Source organism: Platalea leucorodia (assembly GCF_965183815.1).
Source record: "Platalea leucorodia genome assembly, chromosome: 2".
Lineage (NCBI taxonomy): Eukaryota > Metazoa > Chordata > Aves > Pelecaniformes > Threskiornithidae > Platalea > Platalea leucorodia.
In genome coordinates this window covers 4,110,572-4,127,165 of record NC_138824.1, presented here as the reverse complement: position 1 = coordinate 4,127,165, position 16,594 = coordinate 4,110,572, and the positions used below count along the sequence as shown (strand labels likewise).

Here is a 16,594-nt window from a genome sequence, read left to right as displayed (position 1 = left end):
CAAGAACGTCTTTCCTAGCCCCTCTATGCACATTTGTATATATATTTATGTAAATATATGCACGTTTTTGTTAGGGATGCAGAGTAAAAAAGGAGGGTACAGAGCCATGCTTTAGTTTTTGCACTGGGATTTGTAAGAATCTTCACATGGTGAGGATTCGGGACAGCGAAGGAGTCCTGAAACTCCAGCAAGCACCGTAGTTTAGAAGAGAAAGCTCATGCAATTCTAAATCACCGTTCTTCGTTAAAACAGACCGTGGTTTTGGGGTTTTTTTGATGTAAATGTTCATTGTTGGAGTGTCGTCTTTCTATTGTTTTTCGTATTAAACTGCAGGCTACCTGGTACCTGTCCGGGCAGATAGGCACAGTTTAACCTACGGGGCAGCTGGACTGAACTCAGCCCCTCTCAGTACTCCCCCACCATGTCGGAGCAGTAGGAAGCTCCAGAGGGATCGTTTATTTTGTACTAACGCAGAGCTCCCGGAGCAAACGTTTTAGGATGCTTCCAGTCAAATCAAGGGAGCAATCCCTTTTGGTCAGGTGCGAACAAACCTGGATGAGCCCTGAAGGTAGCGTTGAGAAGTGTCTTGTGTGGATTTACAAGTTTTATTTGTAATAAAACTTTGTATTTAAGCTATGTGTAAGTGTTCTGGGAACGCTTATACTTCGTAAGCATTCGTTACTTTGAATGTACAATACTGATTTTTGTCTGTACTACCAAAACCGGTTAAATTCTTCAGTTCCTAACAGTTTTAGTTTTCATTCTTTCTGCTACTTTTTTTTTTTTTTGCTTTTGTTTTGCCTTAATTTAGCCACTTTAAGGCTTGTCCATTTCTTAGTGATTTTTTTATTTAAATTCTACTTCTAGTGGCTATAAATAGAGCAACTACTTGTTAATCACCCAGATCTGTACCCGTTTTTTTTTTAAACTATATGTTATGCCAAACTAAACAAAGTAGACCTGCAGAAGTCAGATCTGACCTCTGCTTTATGGACTTTGCTTTTGCAGGCTGTCAAAAATGACGTGGAAGTAGGGCCGCTCATCTGACAAATCTTGGTTGCCTGTAGGTTTGTAGCTCTGCTTTCTCTTTTCCCTGGCTGCCTGTTTTTATGCTCTTTGAGGTTTATTTTTGAGACCTTTACCCTGCGGGCCTCATGAGCTCGAAGAAGACATGCAAATCAGTTCATTATGTGAGGCTCATTTCCATAAGAAATGAGGCTAGAACCTGGGCTTGAGTACACCAGTAAAGGCAAAGTCCCAGGGAGAAAAAAAAAATAATCTGTAAGGGATGGTTCACTTCAAAAATAGGTAAAAGGGATAAAAAGCAAGAGAGTGGCAGGTAGAAGCCTCCCAAAGCATCTGTTTTAGAAGCAATAAATGGTATAAATGTTTTTTAGAGCTCTCGTGCATCGGGTTTCTGTTCTAGCAGCCCTCCGTGGCCGAGTTGTAAACAAGCAGATGACTAAAACCAGCTAAAGGCTCGCATCTTACCAGGCTCGCAGCGTGGTGCTGTGCAGTCCTGGCCGCGAAGAGTTTTACCAAAGATAATTTTGCTTTAGCCGGCCCGCTCGCACTAGTGTCAGAGAGCTGCTGAGCGATAGCCCAGCAGTTCCAGTTCTCGTCGGTGTATTGGCAGGCTCTTTTTTTATTTGAATGACTGAATACAGGGTCGTGGATAAGACTCTTTTCTATGAAAAGCATTTTCAAACAGTTGATTTCATTTTGCAATATAATCTTAAAGGTACCTTGGAAAATTAAAACGAGAAAAGATTTTATTGCAACAAGTAAGAAATTACATGAAAATATTGACTTCCCGAACTCTTGCAAAAAAGATAGCTGACAAGAGTAGCTGTTTAAGACTTGGTTCATAATTTTACCGTGTAAAAGAAAACCCGATTCCCTCTCTCTCTCTTAGAATACGGTCTGCAAGGTGACTTGGATAATGAGTCGAGGGGCCTACTACTGAGATCTTTGTAGAAGCAGTTAACCATCTCTCCTTTCAAAGCTAGTAACTACAAAGTGAAAACCTGAATTTAGTCTTAAATTTGAAAAACGTATTTTGGTATATATAAAAATTAAGAGGCATCCAGAAGAAGAAACCTCATTCTAGAAACAGAACTTCAGAGGACGGTACCTATCGGTGCTCTTCGCCTCAGCTAATGCTATAAAGGGCGTGTTTGTGCCAGTGCGGGGATGCAGCTTTCCTGTGGTTTCAGCTCTTTTATTTATTCTCTTATATTGCAAATTCATTTATTTCAAGAAAAACGTCTGGTAAGAGTTACATAAAATCAAGTTCCACACAATTCATCCCTGTACATTGTGTATATTTTACTATGCGAAGAGGCAGTAGTAATCTCGGATAAAGTAGGGGTTTTTTTTGCCTAAAATGCACTTTTATTTGTGTGACAGCAGAATTTTATGGTACTTAATTACCGCTCTTTCCACCCAAGACGAACTCAACAGACTATAGTGAGACAGGACGGGGCAGAGCCTTCTGGAAAGAAAGCAAGGGGTTACTTACCTGCGCTCGGGTATTATTAAAACAATGCTGGTCCTACAGACTTTTACTTTTGGTGTAGGATACCTCTAGAATAGAGCTGTGGAGACTCTTCTAGGGAGCAGTGTAGCCTTTCTTCCTCTCGGAGGTATGCGTATTGCAAGTGGGAATATGATGAGGTCACTATAAGAGTGAAATCTTCAGCTCCTTTTTGGCAGGTGCCTTCTATGGGAAGAAATCCAATAAAATCAAACCTGGAAAGGACTGGGTGTTTCTCTAAAATTAGTTTTGCATGCTGTTGTAATAAAGGTCAGCAAACGGCACTTATGGCTAAAGTGACAAAGTTTCAATGTTTTAACAGTCCTTGACATTCATACGGCTAAACTGAAAATGTCAGCAGGTATTCTCAAAATCCCAATACGCTATTACAAAATAAGTATTTGAGTACAAAGTTGTAAGTCAAATATTTCAAACATGAAATCTGAAAATACAACTGAAACGTGGCGTGGAAGTCCATGTCAACAGTTTTCTGAAAGCTTCACGTCTGCAGGTGCTGAAAGTATTTTTTAATGTAGTGCTGCTAGGTTTCAGGATTTGATGTCTCAGGATATCCGAGGAAGGATTTCATCCCATATAAAAGCCACAAGTATTGTACCTGAAAAGAGAAATGACAGAAAGGACCTTTATTTCAATGTATTTGAGAAGGACACAGTACTGGTATTGAAAATAAACACTATGTTCAAGTATTTGAGCGTCTAACATGCAATACGGCAGGGATTGCAGAAAAATGGAATTTTCTGTCGAAAGGGCTAGAGGCAGGCAGTACTTTTTGCAAATGCAATCTTTTTCACAAGGAAAGCTTCAACAGCCCACGTAACTGATCCTTACGAGTTAATAAGCTTGTTTTTCTTTGTATATTTAATGTTTTAATTCTGATCTGTACAAGCCAAGCCAAAGGAGGAGCAGCGTGACCAGGTGAATCCAGCGTGTGCACTTTCCCGTTGCTGTATCAGGTCTCCTTTCTTTGTAGCTGGACGTATAAATGACAGAACCAGCAACTAAACGTCCATTCCTCAGCCGACAGGATTTGGCTGAGTCTGCTAGCAGTGTCTGTTTTGACAACCGCATCGCTTTTAGGTGCTGCAAATGGGATAGGATAGTGGTGGGTTTTGTTTGTTTTGTTTTTTTTTTTTGAGGATCATCCTAGTTTAGGGTTTATTCTGAAGCTGGAATATGGTAAAGTTAGAGATTTTAAGTTCTTCATGAGAAGGGCGCCTAAATACAGTATATTAAGACCATTTTTTTTCTTTTCTCCTAGAAAAAAATTAGTATATTCTATTTCAGAAAGGGATTCTGGTCGAGAGCTTTTCTCACCCATTGCTTGTATTTTATGAAGCTTCCTAGATCACGAAAATGCTTATTGGAAGGGGGCTCTAGTCCAATCTCCCACTCAGTGCAGGACTACTGCCTGTGCTAGATAGGTCAGTGTCTCGAAAAACCTCCACGGGTGGAGACTGGAGCACTTCTCCAGATAATCTGTTCCACTGTTGCTGCACCCTTCTCCTGAAAGTCTTCCTGCAGTCTAATCTGGACCTCCCACGCCACAGCTTGTGGCCTTGACTGTTGTTACATTTGTCTGCCAATACCCAGAACAGTGAATCTCCATCATCCTTGTGAGTACTCTTCAAATAACCGTTGACCGCTCTTAAATCACCCTTTCACCTCATCTTTGTCAGCTTAAACAAGTCCGGTTCCCTCATCCTCTCCTTACAGATGAGGTACTCTAGGCCCTTCACCGTCTTGGTAGTCCTCCACTGGACTCTCTACGTTCTCCACATTCCTCCTGAACTGGAGGGCTCCAGACGCCACCTCACAAGCGTTGAGTAGAGGGAGACAATGTCCCATAGCCTGCTGGCCCCAATTCTCTGAACCACGCGGTTTGGCTTACTTGCAGAGAGAACAAACCGTTGTAACGAACGCACATTCGGGCCACTGTTGAACACCGTGAGGAAAATCAACACCGGGATGCTCTGCGTGTTACTGGCCATCAATCAACCGGATCTCAACCCATTGGTTATTACATTTTGAGGTCAGTGGTTTGGCCAATTTTTATGCCATCTAACAGTCTTTTTGTGTGACCCTACTTCGACTTTGAACCAAGAATGCTGTGGGAGATGGTGTCAGAAGCCTTACTGAAGTGAAGGTATGCATCCACTGCTCCCCGCTCATTCCCACAGACCTTCATCTCACCACGGAAGGCAATCAAGCTGGCTGAGCATGGATCACCCTCGCTAAATCTGTACTGACTGTTCCTGATTACCTCTGTGGTTTTTACAGGGTTGGAAATGGATTCCAAGATGAGATACTCTGCCATCTTCCCAGTGACTGAGGCGAGACCAACTAGCTTATACTTCCCTGGCTTCTCTTTCTCTTCCTCCTCTTCCTTAAAAGCAGGCGTAGTATTGGCACGTTTCCAGTTGTCAGGAAGCTCCTCCAACTGCTCTAACTTCCCGTAAATGATGGACAACAATAACATCGGCCAACCCTACCTGCATTTTCAGGTGAATCCCAGAAGGGCCAGTGGATTTGCATTCATCCAGCTTCTCTCTCATTCCCACCCTGTTGCACTATTTATTGCCTCCTTTCCAAAACCTTACCGTTTTACACAGAGGTTTGGGAGCAAACTTTGCTTGGAAACACTGGCGGGGGGAGAGCACCTCAGCCTTCTCCATGTCACCCATCAGTGGACCTGCATTTTCTCTGGCCTTTTTTTTGTGATTAGTGTATTTGGAACCCTGTATGTCCCTAGTCTTAGTTCCAGCTGAGCTTTGACATTCCTGATTTTGTTCCTAAGTACCTGGGCTAAGTTTTTATATTCCTCCTTTGCTGCCTGTCCCTGTTTCTACTTCTTACATGCTTTCCTTTGGAGGGAAGCTTCTGGTCTAGCCAGCAGGGAAAGGCTTTGTGTCAAAATTCCCAGTCTAACTACCTGACAGATTGTTCCTGCACCTGTGTTACTGAGCTCTCAGTAAGCTTTTTTGAAAAATCACCTTTCCATGGGATATGCCTGCCATTTGTGGCAGCTTCCTTTCCAGCTGACCTAGCGATTCCCTAAATAAGCAGAATTTTGTTCTCCTGAAGTCCAGAGTTCAAACAGCTCTGCTAATTACCTTCCCAGTCTTCCTCTGGACCCTGAACTCTGGCGAGGACTACAACCCAAGCGGCCACATTCGCCACCGGTTCTTCCTTGTTTGTGAGTGGGCCAAGTACAGGATTACTCACTGGCCCTTTAGTATTTGAATCAGACTTGATTACCAACGGTTTTCTAGGAACTTCCTGGATTGCATTCCCTCACTGCATAAGAGTTTTGCTCCATCAGATGATGTCTGCATAGTTGAAAACCCCTTGGAGGACAAGGGTCTGGGAGTAGGAGAGTTCTGCTAGATGTTTGTTGAAACCCTCCTTTGCTACCAAGGCCCCGAGATGCTGATCACTTCACTGCACGTGGACTCGCAATCCTTGTTTCTTTGCTAAGCTCCATGCTTAAGTGTACTGAACTTAATGGAAACCTCTGAGTACCCTCTCCTCTGAGCAGAAAGGTGATCGTTTCACCTGTAGCCTTCTCCCTGGCTTACCTCCTCCATTTACGTCTACTGCTAAACAACTTTTGTGGCACTTATTTTCTATCCTGATGGTGCAAAAACATTTTCTTCTAGGGAACGGTATTAGCCTTTCTGATAAAACTGATCTAAAGAAGTGGGCGTTGATTCTGGTTTTATAGCGTTAGAAACCGAGCAGGATGCTAAGCTGGCACCTGCCCAGGAACGAGCGTCCCCTTTTATTGCCCTCATGTCCAGCACCTTGCCACTACCTCTTCCATTCATAGCTGCCATCCCCCTGGTACTGGAAGAGAAGCATTAGCTCGGTCCGCATCATTACTAATGGTGTAATCATGCCTGGACAGCTAACATGAATTCCTTTGGCAGTGAAACAGAAACTCTCTTTGTTCCACTGGTACTTACTGCTTCTGTGTGCACAGAGCAGAATTTAGGCCTGCCTGTGCTAAGTCATAAACACTCGCTGACATCTGTATTTACTACTGGAATTAGGTGTTTTAATGCTGCTGGGGAATCACCTTCACCAAAACGTCAGTGAAGCCATTTTGAAAAATGAGCTCTTAACTACAGTTCCAAGATTATATTCATGAAAGACCCTAAACCATTGGTAGATTTGTTCATCCTAAAAGAAAACTTGCACTTCCTCCTCCTCTTGTGAAGGTGGTAATCAATCTTCTTGTTCTAAGTGTCCTTTCTAAGAAAATTGTTTTAAAGTGGAGAGTTAAGAACTCATTTACAGCTAGATCAGGGTATCCGTTATACACTGAATGGTCTCAGCCTCCTTGTCCTCATGGGTGTTTGCTATGCCCATAAATGAGATCATGTTGCACGTTGCACAGGCAATTTGCAGTTTCATGGTATGCTAGTCCATGGTTCTGCATGTGGTAGTTATTACAGCAAATCACAAAAAACCCTAATAGGATCCCCAAAGAATTCCTCAAAATAAGAACGAAGTAATTTAACCATCTAAGATGCTGATGCTGGGAAAAGTGAGTCATCAAATTATCATATCACTATTACTCTGCCAGTTTCTAGGAAGTCTGAAGCAGTATTTCTGCTGACACATGGATTCGGAAAGTAATTTTTACAATTAATTTAAAATATCCCTTCCCTCATCATCTACTTTTATGATTCTGCTCAGAGGTTCTTTTCACAAGAATTTTATCATCATCATAACAGGTCATTTTCCTAGATGCCTCAACATTTGGTCCAATTTGGGAAGAAAATAGTCTATTCCTATTATTTGCTTATTTTCAAAAAGCGTCAGAAAAATTTCATTTAATGTCAGATTCGTAGATCTGCGCTCCTGTATTCATTAATTCAGTTTTCAAATATAACTGTCTCCTCTATCCTTCCACCTCAGATACCTTACATTTGTTTACAACTCTTGGTTTATAAGATAAGTTCTATACGTATCCATGAAGCTCCCTTGTTTTTTTTTAATGAGATATTTATATAACCAATAGACTACTCGGCCTGTCAGGTGATCCACAGACCTGAGATCTGTAACCAGGTGTTGGGCTACAGCAGTGACACCGCACAAAAAGTGACGTGTCCTGAGTATTCACATCTTTACAACTCCTTGGCCTGGAGTTCCTTTCCTTCATAAATTAAGACACAGCATTTAATACATTCTGTATGTATTTTCTATACGTTAACTAACGATAAACTTCTGTTTATGAATTTTCACAGAAATGTAACATTACTCCCTAACTGCATTCCAAATTCCTCAAGTCACGGTTCCATTTGAGTTAACATCTGCTCATTTTCTTACTCAAGTTGAAATCACCTGAAGGCTTTCTGCAAAGCAGTTCTGCAGGATGCATCTTGCTAAATAAATAGAACATGGTGTTTCAAAACGCCTCCTGTTTCTTTAGATCACTCACCAAAACATTAAATCCCAGGTACTTACAACCTGGAAAACCTCAAAATGGTTATCAGGTTGAAATCAGTTAATATACCAGAAAGCTAAACCTGAATTCTGAGAAATATCATGTGTTCTGTTAGGACCCAGGGGATGCTCATCAGCTTTGCCTAAGACATTTCATTAGCTACTAACTGGAACAGTGCCTGGGCTTTTATGAAGATTATTCTATTGTTTAGTCATCCTGTTTGGATATCTAATTTCACAAAATTATATTAAAGTGAATTTTAGTTAGACTAAAAATTCTGTCTCCATTTGTGACTGACTGAGAGTCAATGCAAATAGAACATGCGCAGACATGAACTCAAAAAAACGAAGTTATTTGTTATAACTGGAGCCCTTTGAGATGTTTCTTGTGTATGTTCCACGTACTGTTGTACCTTCATCGCTGTTGTACCTTCTAATAGGATTAACAGTCATGAGAGAAGTCGGGATTAGCAGACTGCTGCTTTATTTACCCTCTACGCAGAAAGCTCGAAATTTGTAGGGACTAACTGTAAACAATCAACAGCATGAAGTATTACATGGAGCATTTTCATCTGCACGCAACTAGAAGTTAAAATCAATAGCTTCCAAATTAAAGCCATAATTTAAGTTAGAAAAAATCTAGTTCCTAATGTTGCTTATTCTTAAACTAAGAACAGATTGTTTCTAACAGTGATTGGGGGAGAAAATACAGAACGGGAACTGCAAAGTTTGGACACTATGGAGATGAAAAAGATTTGATATTATAATAGTAATAATTGAGAAAGCCTATTTTAAGCACTTGTCCTAACACCTGTGTTGTTGTTTTTTTTTTTTAATTAATCATTCCCATATTCTTGCATACTGTTACAAAGCAAGACAAAAACTGCATGCTAACCAGTGTGTTCCTCTTTTTGAACATAATCAGGCTAATATTTACTTTCAGGTAGCCTCTTCTCCTTTTTAATATTCTGCTAGATTCTACAAGTGGGCCTTTGGTCAGTGTGAGAATATGCAGCATACCTCAAACAGGCTGGATTTTAATACCAAGGCATAAAGTCCCAAACAACAGGCAGCTTCAAAAGGATCACGCTCCAGAGTAAACAGCTGTTGGTTTATAACTAACTAGTTAACCCTAACCTAAACACTAACCTTCTTCCATTTAGAATTGTGCTGTTGGGGTTTTTTGGTAGGTACATTTTCTTGCTCAAAGTATCCCAGAAGCACTCAAACTTTGAACATGACGTCTAAACTAAACAATTATACAACCTAATACAGTTGTTTCTTAAAATAAACTGATCAAAACAGTAGATATTATTTTGTGAATGAAACTGGTGTTTAAAACTCAGTATTAGATGCCTGATTCACAAAACAGTGTTACAGGTGCTCTACACAGAGCATCACACAAGTTTAAAACGCACAACCTACGTTAGCAAAACGAACCCATGATTCTGAATGACTTCTATGCTTAAGTTATAATTGACTATTTTCTGGATTTTATTTAAAGCAGAAAACGAGCAGACTATCAAATAAAGAACACCTATTTCCTGATTTTTGAACCATGTACTAAATAACACTTACCTAAGGATGGTGCTATCCAATATACGAGCGAGTAACTCAAAAATTTGTCATAGAAACAGTTTGCGTGTAATGAAAAAGCCAATGCTGGGTTAAATATTGCTCCTGTGAGATTTCCACCTGCAATAAAATGTAAACAAGATGAAATCAAACCATCTTTCTTAATATTTAATTTTCTTAATATTTATTTTTAAATTAACATTGAAACGCACATACACAATACTACAAGAAATGTAGACCCTGCAGTAAAATGAATTAGCAGAAACCATTGGAACAGATAAACTCTTCTGAAGTTATTTACCTGATGATGTGTTTAACTGTTTTCTAAAATGCTTTAAAATACCTGAAGTGTAGGCTGGAACTTCCTTTCTCTCTTTCTAGCAAATATTCTTTGAAGAGATGGGTTTGGCTAATGTTTTATGTTTCTATCGATAAAACTATGAGCTGTTTTACTCACGGTCTGTATCACGCTTTTAGGAGAGACAGAATTTACACAAATATTAGTAAACAAATACTGAGCTTTCATTACATCCCCATGTCACAGGTAACACACATGGAAGATAATGGAAAAAACTGTCAAGCACTGTTCTTGCTAAGCTGACCTCCATACTTTCTTATTAGAACACTAATATATCAATTTATAGAACACTAAGATTATCATATGGTAATAACTGGGGGAAAAGCCTGCACAATCATTCTGTATGTTGTTTGAAGAAAAGCAAATGCCACTCCACTCTCCTGAAAAAGGAAGCTTAAAGAAGCCAAGCATCTTTCCTTGCCTCTGACTTCAGATGTAAATGAAGCTGCCTAAACATTCTCTCAGTAACTTGATCCGAACATATTACATTGTGGAGACTAAACTGTAATTACACTGCCGATGAACCTGGAGGTAAGCGTTTTTAATTCTGACATATGTTGTCCCTCTCATCGCAATCCTGCAGAAAAAATGTTCTTCATAGCAAAATTTTCTGTATTTCTGCGCTGTTAGTTACTAACCACCCCGTATGTTTTAGCTATTAACCTGTTCCCATAAAATATTACATAATTGTGTCTATTTAGTTTCTTAAAGCTTATGCTTGATTTTTTCCCAAATAACTAGCACAAGCTTTGCACTTACCCTTTGTACAAGTACCATGTTGCTGTAATCCTCATTTGTTATGAGCATGCAATCATTTAGCGAAAGTTTTAGTAAAGTCTTTGTCATTCTCCTGTATTTCTCTTTCTATATACTCATTATTTCTTTTACCATTATTACAGTTCAGGAAGGTTGTAATCTTTGTTGACCTACTCAGTTTACTCTGTTTTTACACTTGTTCTCAACAGCAACTCAGATTTACTGTGCAGTCTGTTATTCTGCACGCTGACACATTAACAACTTCCACTGTTGCCAGGAAGGCCATCTGCAATAATTTACTTTGCTTTAATCTGTTTATTAATTCACTGCTTCTGCTTTTCTATCCACAAACACACATTTAAGAGCAGAATTTCGCTCTCAGGAGGCAGTTTCTGAACATTAAACATTAGACAGAGTTTTAACTGCTGTATTTCTTCAACATTCATTACTAATAACTACTGGAATATCAACCATAGGCCAGGGCCACTAGTATAATCTCATTTTAAAATATTTATTAAACATCTCAGTCTATGTACCAGAAAAGACAAATGATTTTATGGCAAAAGAAGTGTAACATTTTTGCTGTTGTACACATGAAAATTTAGAAAGGTGAAGTAATGTGTGCTCCACACCATCTGTGAGAAAGTAATTTTAACTTTTGAAATTACCAGAAGCAAAACCAAAATCAGGAAGAAACTACAAATTAAAAATACGTATGTCATTTTTACCTTGATATGTTATGCTCAGAAACATCTAGCCAATTTCACACAATTTTGACTTCACTGTAATATCGCCTGTAAATGAAAGAGCCCTCGAAAGGTGTATTTTTTTTCTTCCCCTAATTAAATATTTTCCCAAAGGAAATATCCAAAAATATTCTTTACAAACATGTGTACGGTCTGCATCCTTAGCTTCTGAATCATTCCCTTAATACGCAAAGACATAATATTCTCTTTTTCCCTCTATTCAGTAGAAGAAACAGCGAGTGCAGTATTGGAGCTTTTGTGTACTGTATGCACTATTATAAACATTTGGTCTGTGTAAGTCTATATGTAAAATAAAAACCCAAATATTTTTAACTGTGAAAACGTAGAAGAAAGCGACAGCTTGTAATTTTGAAAATAGTTACTGTATCATCTGATGCAGGAAGTTGCATGGCATACACAAGTACCTTTTATGGGATACCTACAACAGTCACTTGTCAATATTTATTTTAACTTAACTTTATCAACCACATAAATACAATTTAATGTTTTTCAGCCCTGTGTGTGTATCAATACATTTAGACAGGTGTAAGCCATAGCGATACGGCTATCCTTCAGAATTTTACCCAAACCAAATTTGATATGGAGTAAGAGATATTCCTTCTTGCAGTTCTTTTTTTAGACTGCAATCATTCCTCTTATAGGATACAGCTTTCAAACATATAGTAGAACATAATTCATGGAATGAAATATGATGCAATATGTATGAGATGTATTTTCTAACATTTCTGGTTCATTCATAGCTGTAATAAACCTGGATCCTTAAGGCGCAATTGATTTGGTTTTTAAAATCAGGGTGTAAAAAGAAATTTTTATTTTGTAAATTTAATGCACTTTTCTGAGTTCCTAGCGAGACCACTGTATCTGTCAAATTAAGGTTTGAGGAATCATTATTCATACAATATTCTAAACTATTTGCTATTTTTGTAGGAAAAAGGAAGAATGTTACCAGTTTGCCTAAATTAGCATTGCTTTGCCTAAATTTGTGCTGGTTACCTAGCCCTTTGGTGCTGGGTGAGCAAGAAAGATCCATTCCTCTTAAAGAAGCGCTCAAGTTCCTTATAAACAGATAACGCGGAGGTGCAGGAGATTTCCTGAGAATGATCCAGCCCAGCTAAATTAAGCATCTGCCTGTCTTCAAAGCCGGTAGACGAGAACTTGGCCTGCTGGAGGCCACTATCTCCAACACCTGATTTGGAAGTCACTCTTCCTACCGTGTGTACGAAGCACCGTTTCTCAGACCGGAGGTGGAACGGACACAGCTAGGGCTACGCCACGAGACCCACAGGATATACTGCGGGTCGTATAGATGCACCAGGCACGGGTTGTGGCCACCTACCAGGCCCTTCGCTGTTGCCTCAGCCCCTTGGCATGTTGTCAGAAGGCTGTGGGAAGCGGGATGGGATCAGCAGCCCTCAAAATGGAGGGGGCAGGAGAATGGGGGAGCATTTGCGTGTAGATGTGGGCAGAGGGAAAGAGGCAGCAAGAAAGGTCTGAGAACCTCTAAGGTGTCCTCCATGAACCTACCCAACCTTCCACTGAAAAAGAGATCGGTTACAGTGCAAGCCTGTGACTTCGTCACAGAAAGAAATTAATAGCAGCAGCCTGCTCCCACGCTTGTTGTGTAACAGCTCAGTGATAAGAATCCGGGGTTTTACATCCTCCTCTACTTCACAAGGTGTCAATCCACATCCTAGGAGCGCAAAGTAAACACTACTGCAGGGGGAGGACGGCACTTTTCACCTTTCCTTTTGAACCTCAGCGTGCAGCGAAGAGCGCAAACCTTAGGAAGCTTGGAGCAGAGCAAACAAGAAAGAATTAGATTTTCCACTAAGGAGGGGATAAAACTAGGTTCAGGATCTGCTCTCTGGAATGCATATATATTTTTTATAGTAGACTCGATTCTAGACTAAAAGAAATGGAAAGAAAAACGTCCAGGTAGCACAGGGTGTTCTGCACACAACACAGCACAAACTGACCATGTGAAAGAGGCCTGGGCGCAGTAGATCTGACGTTTCCTAGAAGTACATGCAGATCGATTGCACCGGAGAGTCCTAACAAGTCCAAATTTATGACAAGGAAGGGCATTTGGTACACAGCCTTCTCCTGCTAGAAAAAGATATGAGGCCAGCTTGGCCAACAACGCTGGGCACGAATTCTGTGAATGAGCTAGCAAAGAGAAAGGCAATGTGACACGTATTATTTTATATGACTATTTGCTAAGCAGGAAAGGAATGTTAAGAATCAGGAATCCAGCTTTCTATGCTGTAGAAGAGGTAGGATAATCTTTGGCTACACTTCTACTGAGCAATTCAGAAATATATTTAATGCGCTGAAATGCATTGACACCTTGCCTCTGCCATCAAAAATTAATTTTAGAAAGTAGTTCAAATTGCTAAATTAATTCTCAGAATTCTCCATGGGCTTCTTTTAATCTTTCAGGTATTAGCTAATTTCAGCTAAACATAATGAGTAAAGGTTTTTTCATTAATACATCTGAAAATTCGACTGTACTTTATTCCACTATATGCTGTTATGTTAGATAGCATAATACAATTAAACTTTTTGGACAAGATGCCAATGACATTCCAGATATTTGCAGATAAAAGAGCAATCTCCCTCTGTCGCAAATGGATTTGATAATTTCCGAGATGACTTCCTCTGTGGTGGGGGCTGTAGCACAAGCAAGGAGCTCCATAACCATCTCTCTCTCACCTCCCTGTATCCTGAACTCCAGAATCTCCTTCCCGGGACAACCCACTCCCTGCAGGGCAGTCCTCAAGTGACAAGTGACATAACTCCGACACTTCACTGGGGACAACAGGGAGCAGCAACAGCCAGCAGAAAGAAGTTCAGACGGACTTCCCTCAGGTGACAGTGTCCCAGCTCTGGGAAGTGTGAGGTGACAGGCAGGGGCAAGGACACGGACACACAGGGCATTACAGAGACAGGAGACTCTTCTAAATGCCACGATACAACAAGCACCTAATTTTTTTCTTTTTATATTTGGTTTCATGAGGTATTATTTTATCATTTCTGCATGCATTCTACAAATAACCATTCCTGCTTCTGATTTAAGGATTTAACGTAGCTAAATAAACTGCACTGATATGAATTATGCATTATTTAAATGCCGAACTTCCATATTACCGGTCTGTACCCTGCCGTTGCACAATCAGCATTTTTTCCCGATGCAGACAGCGGTGCTCTCTCGCAATGCCACTTAGAAATCAGAGCACATTGTGTGAAATCTCTCCTGCTACGTAAGTCAGATTATGAAACGATCCTTCACTGAGATATTTTAACAGTGTTCTGTGAAACTCTTAACGCTATTTACTTGTAGATTTGACATAATTTTAAATTCGTAACTCATTTCATTCTTAACCCCACGTCTGCCTGCAATCTAACCAGGCAAACTTTACATAAACTCCAAATGAACTCTGCATACGTAATAGCAAAGACTTCCCTTGATGCATTTTTTGTACTCTAAGAAAAATAATTTTGCATCTTAACACTTTTAAGAAAATAAAAAAAAAGACTAACCTGCATACACGAGCATGGTGATAAGAAGAGCCATCAAATGGACTTTGTATTTGGGATTAACGCTTTCCACTCGCAGGACGGTCAGTTGGAAAACGACAGAGAAGAGCAGTTCTATGCAGAACGCCTGCACCTCCGTAGTCTGCATGGGGTTGCTGCAGCTCTGCGAGAGCGCTCCAAAATGTGGCTCTGCCATCTCCAGGCTCCAGATAAAGTGCATAAACATTCTGGCAAGCACTGCAGCCACGAACTGAGCGGCGATCTTGAGCCCACCCATCTTGACCGATATCCCACCGCCCCACATGGGCTGCAAGGTGCCACAGGGGTTGCATGTGCTGCCAGTCAGGGTCAAGCCATGCAGGACGGTGAAACCGTAGGTGAGAGTCAGGGCGGTATGCGGCTTCGGCTCCACATTGCCCAGCAGGCAGAGCTCGTTTGTGCAGGCGCAAATCTGGAAGGTGCTAAACATCTCCAAAAGAAAAGTGTAAAGGCGCTGGTGGGAGCGCAGCCGGCGGCGGGTTAATCTCCTGCACAGCCCCACTGTTACCATGATGCCGACCATCAGCAGGAGCGAGGTCCCGACCCCACCGACAGCCATGGCGAGAGTTTCACAGGCCGAAGGACTCGAAGATGTTCACCCTGGTCCAGCCCCACCACCTATGGGGAGAAAGAAAGCAGGAGAGGGAGGGGAAAAATGACCACCCTTTCCCTGCGAGGTAGAAGCCAGCTTCTCTCCCCACCGCCTTGCAGCTTGCGAGATGTCTGACTCACCCTGCACTTGACGGGGAGCAAAGGGCAGGGGAGCCCGGCTTGACAGGGGTGAGGGCAGGGGAACCCCTCTTCCCTCCTCTCCCCGTCAGGGAAGGGTTTAGGAGAAGGAATGTGGAAAAGAGGCACGGGGCGGGAAGAGGAGGGCTCTGCCTTCCCTCAGCCCCTCCGCCGTGGGGCGGACGGGGCTCCCCTCAGCCCGCGGTGGCGGGGGGAGAAGGCCCCCGGCGCCTGTTTTCCCGCCCACCGAGGAAGAGGAGACGAGCCAATTTCTCAGTCGGTTTGGTAGCGCGGCCTCTCCCCAGGCAGCCGAAAGCAATGAAAGAAAAAGCTCCGTCCCCGCGGCGGGGTGAGGCGAAGCGGCGACCGCCGTCGCCGCCTCCTTCTCCTCAGTGAGGTGCCGGACCGCGCATGCGCGCTTTCCCGCCCGCGGGCCGCGCTGGTGCCGCTGAGGTGAGGCGAAGCCGGCGGCAGCCGCCCGCACCCCCTCGGTTTTGCCTCCGGCTGGTTTCAGCCTGGCTGAAGGCTTTTAGAATGGTTTCCCTTCTTCTTGGGAACCTCGCTGAGGAAGAGGCAGGTGTGTGGGTTAATTCCGTCCCTTCCTCCGGCTCGTTTGCTGGGAGAAAGGCGTTTGACAGGGCGCCGGGAGGAGGCAGGTGGTGATTTTTGGGCTTCTCTGGTGGAAGTAACGCTAAAAATAGGCGTTGTCCTCATGCTGCAGAATTGGCTTTCGTAGCAGGCCCCACATGGCCTCGCAATGGCCCTGAAAAATAGGCATGCCCTCCTTCAGGGTATTTTTTTGTGACTAGTAACTAAGGAAATGGCCTC

General features: G+C 41.8%; 1 protein-coding gene across 1 annotated transcript; it reads right to left on the bottom strand.

Annotated features, from left to right (window-relative positions):
* Positions 1–3,099: 3,099 nt before the first annotated feature.
* AQP11 (aquaporin 11) lies at positions 3,100–15,596 on the bottom strand (the record flags this gene model as incomplete). The annotated part of the gene is made up of 3 exons (XM_082337913.1): positions 3,100–3,152; positions 9,584–9,700; positions 15,002–15,596. 3 exons carry the CDS (start codon positions 15,594–15,596, stop codon positions 3,100–3,102), a joined length of 765 nt encoding a protein of 254 aa, XP_082194039.1.
* Positions 15,597–16,594: the final 998 nt, after the last annotated feature.